At 37.7% G+C, this 13,961-nt stretch overlaps 1 protein-coding gene across 1 annotated transcript in view; it reads left to right on the forward strand.

The window, feature by feature from the left end:
• The window catches only part of LOC105427337 (uncharacterized), a 32,457-nt gene extending 19,515 nt beyond the window's left edge, over nucleotides 1-12,942 (forward strand). Inside the window, exons 4-7 of the mRNA XM_011639002.3 lie at nucleotides 8,277-8,513; nucleotides 8,746-9,608; nucleotides 9,817-10,099; nucleotides 10,527-12,942. Of these exons, the coding sequence (XP_011637304.2) occupies nucleotides 8,277-8,513; nucleotides 8,746-9,608; nucleotides 9,817-10,099; nucleotides 10,527-10,717 (1,574 nt within the window). The 3' untranslated portion in view covers nucleotides 10,718-12,942. The remainder of the gene's footprint in view (nucleotides 1-8,276; nucleotides 8,514-8,745; nucleotides 9,609-9,816; nucleotides 10,100-10,526) is intronic.
• Nucleotides 12,943-13,961: the final 1,019 nt, after the last annotated feature.

Consider the following 13,961-nt stretch of genomic DNA (forward strand, 5'->3'; position numbering starts at 1 on the left):
GGCGGCGCGGCGGAGGCGGCGGCGGCGGCGGCGCGGCGCCGAGAGTTGAGAACTCTCGCATAATTGGAGTCAACGATGCATACCATGCGGCCTCGGCCATTGTCTGCGTACAGTTACTCGATTATACCGCGGACACATCCCGAACAATTCGCACCGTCGACAAAAGTGCGCCGCTGAAATGTCGCGCTGTCGCGGACAATGAAGCGGGGCGATGCGCCTCGTAATATCGCGCGACGGTAGAAGGTATTGGAAGCACTAACAGGAAAAGATGACAATATAACCTCGCTTCTTTCTCTCGTCGATGTCGGCAATACCGAATTTGCATGAGAATATAAAGGAGTTTGTATAAGTCACCGCGCCGAGTATGCCTTGCGCAAAGGAGCTCATGCTGATGACTAAGGGATCGGACGTTGAATTGACACGGATCGCTGAAAATTTATTTATAGAGTCTTATTACAATCTTTTTTTACGAAGAGCAGAGCAAAGATTCTATCTTATGGAAATTCATTTTCTTTTGTTATTTTAATTCTTCTATTTTTGTAGAAGAATTTTACTGATTTATGTACTGATGTATGATCGTTTGACTTACGTCGCGCTTCTCTTAAACAAAAGTCGTAAATGCATTTTATCAAAAATATTTATTTTATTATTCACAACTGTTAATGAGAAATTTGTTTAAACTAAATGAGATCACAGTGATATCTTCCTGATAAAATTTTTCTACAATCACTTTACGGTGCATATGTTCAACATGCTGATATTTATAGATTCCACTTCAGAGATAATAATTTGATAAAACAATAAATTGATAAAACACATAAAAAATAAATATTTGAAATATTAGAAAAATAAAATAAATAGAATAAAATGCTCTCAGAGGAAAATAAAGAAAATTAAATAAGTGCAGAAATCAATTGCGTTAGAAACTAAGCTAAATATTAAGTGAGACACGCACGCTCATTAGATTAATGTCAGGTTTAAGCGACGCTGGATGCCTGCCAATTGCAATTCGAATGTCATTGGGATTGCGGCGTGTGGTAGGCCGTTTATGGCTCGTTTTTAGCACGCGGTGCATCCCGCGATACACGCGATTCCCACTGATTTAGCCATTGCCTTTGCTCGCAATCCCGCGACGTGTGACAAACTTGCGCGCGACACGCGATATCATTATCAGCGACGACGGAGCAACGTACCGACGACGATTCCAATGCGTCATTGACCTTGCTCGAAATAAAAATACCAGCCACGAGCAAATTATGTCGCTTTCTAAGCGGGCGGTGAGCTTGCGAGGGAAAGAGAGAGAAAGACGAAGAAGCTTCGTTACGTTGGACAGTGACGCAACGCTGTCGTGACCGTGAAGGATGAATTTAACTTGCCGAAGCACGAACGTGAAACGAAAGGTCCCTTGAACGTGAGCCATCTGTCCCCGTCGTTGTACTTCGGTAATAGGGAACGCTATTAACATCATAATACCGGGAACTCAGGCCCGACGTTAACTGCGAACTTTGTCGTCTTTGTAATTGTTTTACGACGCCCTAACCGAATCAAGAAAACGATGGAATTCATAACTGTAATTTCTCGTTGATTTAAATTTAGGGTCTACCGTGCTTGCTTTGAAATTATCGCTTTTTTTCGTAGAATTATTGCAATTGCCTGCAGTTAACCCGAATCCGTTGCATTAATGCTGAAGATTCGTCAAATAGACTCGACTTGAAAAGTCGAAATTGAAACGAAATTATCGTCACGGTCAAATTCAAGTATCTTTCTTTTTTATCAAAATGTTTCACTTGTTAAATATTTGATGAGGAGCATTCCTTTCGAACCAACGTGGCATTTCTTTGCTTAGGATTTCGAAGGCTCGCCAGCGCAGCCACTTCCCGTCTCCTCGCCGCGTTTCTCATGCGTGCCTTTCTGGAATTGGTCGTGACCGAGCGGAGCTACTTATACGGTGTACCGTTTACGCATTCCTCTCGCGTTGATCTACTACACGCTGCAACTGCGTACCCCTCGGGCCCTCTTTTCCGGCCCCCGCCCCCGTGTCTCCGTCTTCCTTCCTACTCTCGAGAGCGAAACACTTCTTCGACTGCTTTTCTGCGCGCTGACGTGTACCAGAAGAATGCTCGGTTTCCCGATCGCCATGATCGTCGTTCGGTTTCTCGTTGCTTCCATGCACAAGTTGACCTGGCCGACATGAAACCGCAATAGGATACAATAAATGTTGATTTTACCGCGAATAAGCCGCTTTTGCGCTGAAAAAGCGAGCGCTGTGCTTCGTGCCGATCGTTTAATTACGAGAGACAATATATTTAATCGACACATCTGACGATTTAATCACCGTGGTATGATGTTTTTGTTGTCTAAGTTCAGGGTGAAGCGAGAGGTAAGCGAAATGATGACGCCCCGATGTTTAAACGCCAGGTTTCCGGGATAAGTGAAGTGGAAAGCCGGGAATTAAAGGCAGGGTTCGCAGAGGTGCTCATGATGTGATAAGTTTTTCTTGTATACTGTCGCTGCTCCAGAATATTTCATTTTGTGCTATTTTTAATCATGTTCCTTTTCTTCTTTCAATAGCCTAAAAGTGAAAGTACAACTTCGATATTTGCTCCCAAAGCGCTCATGTTTCAAAATTCTTCTGTAATTTAAACCGTGAAATTAGAATCCCAGTTAAACTTTTTTTCAATTTTTATATTGCTCTACAAATATTTCTGTTCTGTCACTCTTCTACAATACTTTTTATTCGTAAATAAAAAAACAGGTTGAGTTAAGGTAGGGTTACCATATTAAAATTTTCAAAACTAGAACTTATAAGCCAAAAATCCCGGACATTTCGGTTGCAATTCCGGAAAAATGCGCAAAAATGCGCTTAAATTAATAAAATTGATTAGAACAGTAAATGAATCATTATTTCACATCTAATTTATTTTATTAGCATTCAGAGCAAAGAGAAATTTGAACTGAATATTAAATAAATACAGACTATTTTGATTTAAAATAAAAAGTTTTATTATAGATTTAGTTTAAGTTTTATCAGGTATTAAAATTAAAAAATTTTAACTCTTTTATGTGATATCTGTGCTATTTGATAATGCAGAGTGATGCGAGAGGAATCAAAACAAAATATTTAGAAGATTTCTTGAAACCCCGAACGCTTATAATTATCCCGGACACTTTCAAAAAATCCTCCCGGACGTCCTCGACGCCCTAAAAAAAAGGACAATGTCTGGGGAAAAGAGGACGAATGGCAATCCTAAGTTAAGGTGATGCTGAACAGACGAGCGAATTCCGACGAGAGCATTCACACATATTCATATCTAAACATACATAGATATATTTATGTATACATACATACATACATACATACACTCATATATACATTTCTGCATATGAATACATTTTTACACTGACTTTTTGTATCATCACATTAGGTATCTAGCCTAATTCTAAGAACTCAATGTTTTCTTCATATAATCTTCGAGTTTAGCAATATCAATTTTGTAGGTACAGACTGCACAATTTTTATATAAAACAAATATCCATGCAATTTGACAACTCTGGATACCATATTAAAGTATGAAATGGTAAAAAAAATTTAAATTTTTACAATTTTTTTCGTTTTTGATACGACAATTATATACTAGACACATGTTAATGCATAAACTTTAACCGTGAAAAGAGATTTCTAAATCTATAAAATTAATACAAAATTAAAAATTACCGAATAAAAATTACGGTATTTCGTCGGATAATAGAGAGACGAGTTCAGTATTAAAGCACTTTAAAAGCACAAAAATGTTGAGAGAAGAAGTAAGAAATATAATAAATACAAACTGTCCTCGTGTTGAAACGAGCCTAAACTGATGGCTTTCGTCTTCGCCGCTTTCAATGGCGATGCAAATTCCCATCGAGGGCGGCCACTCACTTCGAATGCACCATAGGGACCAGGACCCGTCGAGGCTCGCCGAGACACAATGAGCAATAGAAGAAACATTCTCCGGGCTTGACCTCACGCACGCTGTGTCACTTGAGTCATGCATACGCACGTAACTCGCGCTCGCGAGCGTGCACGTGCTGGCCGCGTATGCGTGCGCGTGTACTTGCGTGCGTGTCTCTTTAAAGCGCGTTTATCGTCGCTCGCCGACAGGCCCCGTCACTCCCGGTCGCGTTTGCTTTATTTATATATACCAGCTCCGCATGTAAGACGATAAAATGGAGCGCGATTCGCGCGCGATTATCTTTCCGCTATGAAATTGATAATGCCGGTGAATGATCTTCCAACGAAACGAAATGATACCGAGGGCAACTGAGCTGCTTGAGCTGAGACTTGACACGGAGTGAGAGGATACATGTAAAAAAATATTTGTTGCGAAATATAAATGCTGTTTGTGTAAAAAGATATCAAATTTTGTTAAATAAAATGTGTACAATTTTTTTTCTGATACTTATTAATCTTTTTTGTAATTAAATAATGAGCGAGAAGCAAAATGTACAAGTTTGCAATTTTATTTTATCTTATCTCCTCCGCGCCAGTTACTTTTATTTTTATTCGTAAATATTTTAATCTCTGGAGAGGAGAGCGAGATTGGATGGAGGGAAGTTAATCGTTATAAACCGAAATTGGCTCTTGATGCCGATTATTATTGTCCGAAAGTCGTTGAGCGCCTCTCAGAGCATACATGTTCTTCTTCGTGCGGTTTCGTGCACAAAAGACACGCTCATACCATCATGGGAAATAATGCGTCCCGCCCTGACCATGAAGCACACATGAGTACAACAATGTGTGGGGTGTGCACGCAGCCGTGATATACATTAATAGGCGCGTATGCGTATGTATGCGTGTGCGTGCGGGTGCATGGATGGACAATACTTGAGAGTCTCTGAGCGAAAGAGACTGCTCGTATTCTCTAACACACACCAAAAAGATCCCACAATCAGTACACAATCTGTCTGCAGTTTGTACACGGTGGCCCCTTGACAAAAAGACCGTTGAGAAAAAGAACCCTCTTCCATACGTTTCAGTTTCTCGAGATTTACAATTAAGTTAAAAAATATTAATGAAGAATTTTAACCAACATGTTTAATAACAAATCGATCTATGACTCATAATTGCAAAAATATTTGCTCTCCGATGTTTATTCCGGAGTAATTGTTTTTTAACTGCTGTTCTAATTGTAATTTTTATACATTTAATATAAAAATATTTCTTAACATTATAAATAAAATTATCATCATAAATATTCAATATTCAAAAGTTGTAATTTGTTTCTTTTATTTTGGAATTTATGCGAAGCTTCGAAAGAATGTTTGTGACGTTCCGTTCCAAAAAAAAGGAATAAGAGAAATCCTTAATTTATATCCCTATATTTATATAATTGAACGCTTTCTTTCGGCGTCACCAAGTATATACAGGTATCGAGAGCCGCGCACGTGTGGTGTACACGCCGGCACACGCACACGCGTATGACGCCTAACGTCACGACAACGTGAACGTGAAGACCGTGAGGGCCTTTCAGTTCACGGCGAGACCGCGCGCGGTGTAGACCCCGCGATTTACGAAACGAAGCCTCTCGGCCGTCGATCGAGGAAACGAAGTCGCGATCTGCGATCGCGACGATCTGGTTCCGCGTCAGCGGAATGCGAAGGATCGAAGGACGATCGATTGACCCTGATGGATCCCGAGCAGTGCGTTCGATCGAGAAACGATCTGCGATTTTTCCGCGAGACGTGATGCTGGCCCACATCGTCGGTTTTTTCTACTTCTACGCCGATCTGCTGCGTCTGGAGCTGCAGATGATGATACAACCGCACGAGTACAAGCTTTCCAAGTTTGTTCTGTGAGAGGAAAAAACGAGCGAGAAACAATTTTAATAAAGGAGGAAAAGGAGGAATGAATAAATAACACCGCGGCTGAAAAACGATCGTGAGAATAAGTGTTCTGAATTTGTACCGACTACTCCCGAGATTAATTTTGGGACTGCGAAAATAATTGATGCTCCCAGGAAAGTGCTGGATTTCTGGAATAATCCTTACCAGGGAAAATTATATAGACGAGACTCGCGGGAGTTGATTCTGTCAAGGATGCTGTCGAGACAGGGGAGATTTAAACTTCCGACGACGTTATCTGCGACGGCGAAGTTGAGCCTCCCCAGTGATCGATACTGATTTGCATGGAGCTCCGGCAGATGTTAATTATGCCTCTCCCAAGAAACCTTTATTAACGGAACTGTCTTGTTCCGGAGGATTAAACTGCCTTATCGATCCTGCATTAGATTATCCCGCAAACAAAGATGTTCAAACGTGACAGTCACGCGATGTGAACTTAATAAATATATAGATGAGACATGCAAACAATTTTAAAGATGTTAAAAAGAAGTGCAAAAAATATATCCTTGGTCTCTCAGAGAATTGAAAAAGTTTCATGAGCGAGATATTAATTATACTAACTTGTAAACTTTGCCAAGAGCGACATTAAATTTTGTCCCATTTTTTTTTTTAAAAAGCATCGTTTTCTTGAAACTTTTTAGAGCAGAGCTCAAGTGTCAAACTGTATCTACTCTATAAAGTATTCCAAGAATTTCAGAGCTAGAAGAGAGTCTCATGTATGAGATCCCGTTCTAAAAGATATCCTACTACTTTGCTCAAGACTTCTCAATCGGAGAAATTTCATCACTTTGATATCCGTTATCGTAAAATATCTCGAGGTAAATATAAAAATTTGGATATGGCGTCATAATCCGTCATCGTTCATCGTAAGCTGACGCTAACGAAGCAGCCAATTAGATCGGCTTAGCGGTGCATGGTCTTGTACACACACACACACACACACACACACACACACACACACACACACACACACACACACACACACACACACACATATATAAAATACACATATGTATATATAAGGTGACCAAAAGAGAGTATTAACGAACGCAACGTCCGGTCGGCGTGGCGCGACGCGGCGCGGCGCGGCGAAAAAGGCCTCGTAAAATCGGGCGCATCCGGAGATACGAAGTGAAAGTGCGTTTTGCACAAGATGACGGTAATCCCGTCCCCAGGATAACGACGAGCGGCAGTCGGCATCAGTGCATCGCGGCGACGAGCATCGGGCGCATCGGGGGAGACCGCGCGAGGTCGGATTTTAATAGCCGCGTTAATTGGCAAAGCTGACCTAACTTCGCTGGAAAGTCGTCTTTAATAATTCATGACAGCGTGACGGTGTGCGCGCGAGCTGCGCGCGAGCTGCGGCGTTATGCTCCGATTTTCCGCAAGGCCACCGTCGAGGGTGCGTCGAGAGGACGGAAGAGGGAAACGGGATTCAACCCCGCGGAACTGATGTTCACTTCACGGTTGGTTCCGTCGTCTTCCGGCCACGTGGACGCTGCGGGGAGGACATGGAGACCATATTGAATTGTAATTACAGATTGGATTACACGGTGGTTTACGACGAGAGATGTAATTGAGTCGGTGGAATGTACGCGATGGAATGAGGAATTGACATGCGGTGCTCTCGTAATCGTGTGTGGCGAGGATACGCCGCGTGACGGAGATGCTTTTAACTAATGCTTCCTTCCTTGATAGCTCTTGAAATTTTATACATCTGCGTGAGTTGACGTAATGAACATTTAAATCCTTTTTTTAGAGCGGTAAAAGAATAAGGAAGGTTTGCGAATCTTTCTTTTAAAATAAAGAGATTTTAATTTTTTAATTTTTTAATTTTTAGTATTTAATCTTTTTGTATTTATCGTGTTAGGTTTGAAGTGTCAAATTTCAGATTTTTTTTTTAATCAATGTAAGATTATACTATCGGTTATATTCAAATGTTCAAAACACAAAAACAACAGAATGATGATAAAAAAACTCGCGTTAATACATAAAATACAATATAAAATATTTAATTTCGAAGCAATAATACTCGAGCATCGGTGATCAGTATACCTTGTATCCAAGTACAAGTCATCGTTGTTTTGTTCTCGATAGTATCCTATCTTGTTACTGTTACACCCATCTACGCAGTGACGCGCCTTTTCGTCAGGCCCGACTCGTTATCTGTGCGTAAATAGAAAGATGTCGTGCCACCTCGCGCAGGGAAAAGATAAGTGTTTCCGGTCGTTAAGGCCTGACGGCCGGGAAGCGGAACGACGTGTTTTTTTTATCTTTTTTTTTATTTATTTTTTTTTTTAAGAAACGATACACGTTTTCGGTTGAGCGAGAGTCGACGATGCTGAGCGGCGATTTTGAGTTCTGAGTAATCTTTTTTTCTCTTGCCTTTTTTTCAGACCTGAATCTGTGGAACAAGAGCATCAGTCAGCGCTGGCGGAAGCTGCGGCGAAGATGCTCCGTGCAGGAGTCGTCGGAGCCGCAGGAGGCGCTGATACAGAGTGGCGGGAATCACGGGGTTATACACGCGGTGAGATCGACACCGGCTAGCAGGGAAGCTTCGCCGGCCGCGAAGAGTCTTCAGGATGGTAGTTCACCAAAGAAACTACTGCAGACTAGCTCTCTGAGGTTACCAGGTGTGTATTGATCCGAAGCGAAATCACCCTCGCGAAATTCAAATAAATTTCGTCTCGTTGATGTAACATACTTCATGACGTTAAATCACATGCCTGCAATAAAAATATAATAACTAAAAATTATTGATTTAATTACTTAGAATTGAATATAAATTAAAAAATTAATTTTGTGTTGTTGTGTTTTGGTATACGATATTTTGAACATATATGTCATAATAAAATATGCTTGCAGGCACGACGAAAGGCATAGCCGATATCCAGCATGTGCTCCGCAGCAAGTTTAGCAAAATAAACGCCGGCATCAGGAAACGGAAGGCGCTCAGCGTGACGGAAGTGTTCCCCCCGCAAAAGGACAATGCCTCGAATTTCTATGTGCCAAGTCCGCTCACCTCGTCTTCCAGTCAGACCTTCGAGGACAACCGTTACGATTCGAGCGAGCCCGCATCACTGCCACCGTATCCCTTCCATGACAATTTAGAGACCTTGGCGGAGAGCAGCGTTCCGAATTCACCCCATTGCAATGGCAATAGCTTCACCTACTCCCAGGACAACTACGAGCAGAAAGATCTCTACGAGAACGTGGTGTTCCCCAGGTCCTCGCCGTCCTCCTGCTGTCCGAGGAGTCGACCTCTTCTTCAACGTAGTAATTCGGAGAATCGCGAGGCCAACGTGCACGAGCATTCTTACGAGAATGTTCGCTTTCAACGAGGCATCGCTCAACGAGACGACCTGGCCTCGGGAAGTCCGTACGCGGGTCGACACTTAGCCAGAAGCAACTCCGAGACCAGGGAGCACTCGTACGAGAACGTGCATTTTCAGAACGCGAAGATCAGGAACCAGTCGGATCCGTCGTTCGAGGAGATACACATACCCAGAGTGACACCCAGAAAGAGATCCACCGACTTTAAGGTCGGCGGACAGGTGAATAATTATTCGGGCGAGGCCATGTTGAGCTCTGGTGGTGGTAACAAGGAGGATGCACCGACCAGTTTAGGTACGGAGAGAAGTTCTGGTAAAAGACACCCGAGGAGGCTCAATAGTAGGAGTGTTGCGAATATCCCTAGCTCTTCGGGCGCGAACTTGAAGACTTGGCAAGTGAGTGGATTCCGACAAAACTCATTTTTATCTAGGAATTTTAAATGTAAATGTTAAATTTGTATCGTTATGAAAATTTTATATAGAGAAATTATAAATATATTATAAATATATGTATACAATTAAAATTTTAACGTAGAAGAATTGATGGTTCAAAATAAAATTATTTTTCCACTTGAATACAATGTAATTTTTTTTTTTTTTTTAGGGTACTCAAGATGCGGATGAAGGTTTGAACACGGATTCGGAGCTTGAAGACATTGATGAAGGTGCCGAAGGCGAAGAGTCGCGTTTCTGTACCTTGCCAAGACCGAGTAAAGGTGGCGCATCCTTCACGATATTGACTGCCAGATTTCTCAAAGGTCCTGGACATAAGGGACTCGGCTTCAGTATCGTCGGCGGTACCGACAGTCCTCGTGGAAATATGGGAATATATGTGAAAACTATTTTCCCCAATGGTCAAGCCGCTGACTTGGGTACTGTCAAAGAAGGTAAGTAAAAAAAAAGCATATTTTATAAGTTAATATTTATATTTTAACTTTTTTTGTATTGTTCAATTTTAATAAATCAAGAAATATTTTTGCAATCTTTTATATTTTTACAATCTTTTCTTTCTTTTTGATAATATATGAAAGGATTTTTATTTAGGCTGATTATTAATAAAGTACCAAATTACTAATATATTTATTGTTTACGAGAGCAAAAATTAATTTAAAAATTAATTTATATATCTTTGAGAGTTTTTTAAATAAAAATATAAAATTTAAAAATAAAATATTTATAAATTACTGGTTACATGATTACAGTTTTCATGATAATTTTTAAAAATATAATTCTATACAAGAAAGATTCCTCTCTGTTATATTGTCTTATTTTTTTAATTAAGATATATTTTGACAAAATTTGTTGCGCTTGCAGGGGACGAAATTTTGTCAATAAATTCGAAACCTCTTCATGGTATGACCCACGCCGAGGCGATCGCTGAATTCAAGTCTGTGAAGGCCGGGGATGTCGTCTTGCATGTAGGACGTCGCGTAAACAAAAAGAAAAAAGAAGCCTTGAGTCTAGCACCGGTTAATCCTTCCGTTCCAAGGCAATCCGTCACATAAATTCACATAAAAAATGTTGCAACGACGAACGATTTTTCTGTTTGCTGAAGTTTCGATCTTTCAATTTTCAAGAACGTTCACAATATAGCAATATCGAATAATTATTGCTGGCAATAATACATGAAAGATCGAGTCAGACTGTGACGTGACTCATCTCCATTCTCTTAACCTTCAGTTCGTGAGACTCGAGTTACGTCAAATTTGATCGTACATTTTATTTCTAACTTTTAATTATATTTTTTATGCTGAGAATGAGAGAATGAAGTTTCCATGTGAAAAATTTGATATCTTTATACGTAATTGATCAGAATAATTTTTAAGGCATTGGAAAATTCTTTCTACGTAAATTTTTTTGTTTAAAAATCATTGTTTAAAATTATTTATTATTATGCTTTTCAAATGCGAAAGTTTATGCTTTTTAGCAGCACTTTCTATATATTTTCAATATTCTTTTTGTTACTTCTGCACGGTTCGATCATATATTTACTTTAGGCTAAACATGGCAAATGTGGAGGAGGAGAGAAGGGAATTACTTGAAAATTTTTAAATTGATCCTACTATCAAAATTAAATTTAAAGGCGGGATAATAAAATTATACTGCAGTTTTAACGAAATTATAAAGAGATTCATCGAAAGTTCACACATATCCGATGGTGAGGTTCTTGCATCAAACAAGATCTTGTTTATGATTGCGAGAAGAATTTCATTTGATTTTTATTTTATGTTCTCGATATAAAATGTAAAAGGATATAAAATGTAAAAGGATATAAAATTGATGATGCTCGTGTTAATATAAAAATAGAGCAAGTTGGGGAAAACAAAGTACCTTTCTTGACAAACATAATCAAACGGTGAGGCGAACACTGTCAAATCAAAGCGCGTTTTAATCGTACGATTTACTCGGTACCCGCTATATTAAACATTAATATTTATCGATAAATTTATAATTATCTAACATTATCTATTAGAAATGTCGGTGTAATGGAGGATCATTGAAGCTTTTGATTAAATCGCATTCTCTTACGTTTACTTATGCATGGACGGATGAATTACATGTATCGAAAGAACTACGGTTATTTACGAAATGGAACATATTACAAGCAAACGCAACGAAGTCCTCCAGTTAGCAATTAACAGACGATTTATTTTTATAATGCGAACGAAAATGTACTGCAATTTTGTACAGTTAAGAATGAGCGTAACGACGTTTTAATGTGCATGCCAAATCAACGAAGCGAACGGAATCGATCGCAATATCAAACTTACGATAGAGATTATCTCTAATGATAATTAGCCGAGCAATATATATGCCTGAATCACAAAAATCTGACTTTATCCAAGAAAAATGGAGTACTAAAAATGATGGAAGAAAACAATCAAATTTTTTATCTAATATCCTTGAAATTCTTTATTAAATAATCCAAAATAATAATAAATTAATTTCTTTTGCATCTTATTATATTAATTAATTTTTAATTAATTTTATAATTAATTTTATAATTAATTAATTTTATGATAATTTATTATATTAATTTGTTAATATTTAAAGTATCTTTTATCATTTTTAGTTACTCTAAAATTTTTTTATCTGTGCAATTATGCAGGCATATGACAGGAAATCCAAAGCCCGAACATTATCGCAGAGTTAGGAAACGAATTATTTTTTAATTGTAGACTAACGAAGATCGTCCAAAGATGAAGCCCAAAAAATATTTTTACTACAAAGACGAAAGAATGCATAGAAAAAGTGCATATATATATATATATATATATATTATACATATACATATATATATTATACATATATATATATATATATTATACACATATATATATATATATATATTATACATATACATATATATATATATATATTATACATATACATATATATATATATATATATATATATATAAATATATTTTGATCAAGAAACGCGTTTACTTTAAGAGGAAGCAACATTATTAGTATCTAGTCGATTTGTAATATTTTCGTTTGAAAATCCTTTCTGTAGTTGCAACGACAAGGAAAAACGAGACAAGAAATTTTTATTTATATATACGTACACGGTGATAAATATATATGATTATATATTTCTTATATCGATTTTTAAGGTGTAACGAATCGTATAATCGATCTATAGATTAATAATTAAGACTTAAGATTACTGCGCTAATTCGATGAAAATAATGTATGCTCCGCACAATAAAACATTTTTAATTAAACCTTGTAGAGCATTAATTTAAACGGAACATTTTTTCCATTTGTTAATGCATAAGTCTTGTATCTATTTTCTTAATTAATTAATTCAAATAAAAGAAAAGGAAATGGAAAATCCATTTAAGATATCTGAAACACATTTTGGCAGAGATTCGACATTTCGGGATATTAAAATAGTTTTTATAATTATGTCCAGAATTAAATGATGTATATAACAATTTTATGTATGCGTAGTATTTATATTGCTTTTTTATGTGATTAATAATCATTAAAATGATTTAATTTAGAAATACGAGAAATTATCAGAGTCATTAGGAAAAGCACAAGAGGAAGTAGGAGGGCAAAAACTGACAGACGCGTCTTACCAAAGACTAGAAAAGTCGTCTTTGTTATCAGGGAATTATGTTTGGTGAGGTGGTTCGAAGTAGGTACAAAGCTTGAAGCTTGAATCTCCGAGCCGAAAATATTGCTATTGGCTGATATATGAAAGCTTTCAATCCTTTAACCAATGAAAGCATCGATAAAAATGGAAGGGTGAAAAGGGAGTTTAAGCGGGGTGGCAATTCTCAGAGTATTTGTAGATTACTGCCAACAACCACCTCCTCACTAAGTATGTTATTCGGATAATTCCAGGGAGTTTTCGGAGGTTTCGGGAAAATGCAAGACGTCAATACTCACCTAACCTCGCATCGAAATATATTTTATGATAATTTTCAAATCGTCTCGAGGAATATATAATTAAATTTTTGTTTTTATTTTATTATGATTTAATATTTAAATATTCTATTAATTTAATTATTAGATATATATTATATTTATTTAATGTAAATAATGTATATGATCGTACGTATAAAACGTTAGCAAATTTAAATTATCATTAAAGTATTTTTTATAAAACAGGTAAATATATCGTAAAATATTTTATTAAATTTGTTAAATAAATTAATATTCCTAGATTATATATTGTAAGTACTGTATCATAAACAAGAAATTTTTATAATATACAGTTAACATTTATGTCTGC

The sequence above is a fragment of the Pogonomyrmex barbatus genome, unplaced genomic scaffold, assembly GCF_055798465.1.
Source record: "Pogonomyrmex barbatus isolate J1 unplaced genomic scaffold, ASM5579846v1 scaffold1, whole genome shotgun sequence".
Taxonomy (NCBI): domain Eukaryota; kingdom Metazoa; phylum Arthropoda; class Insecta; order Hymenoptera; family Formicidae; genus Pogonomyrmex; species Pogonomyrmex barbatus.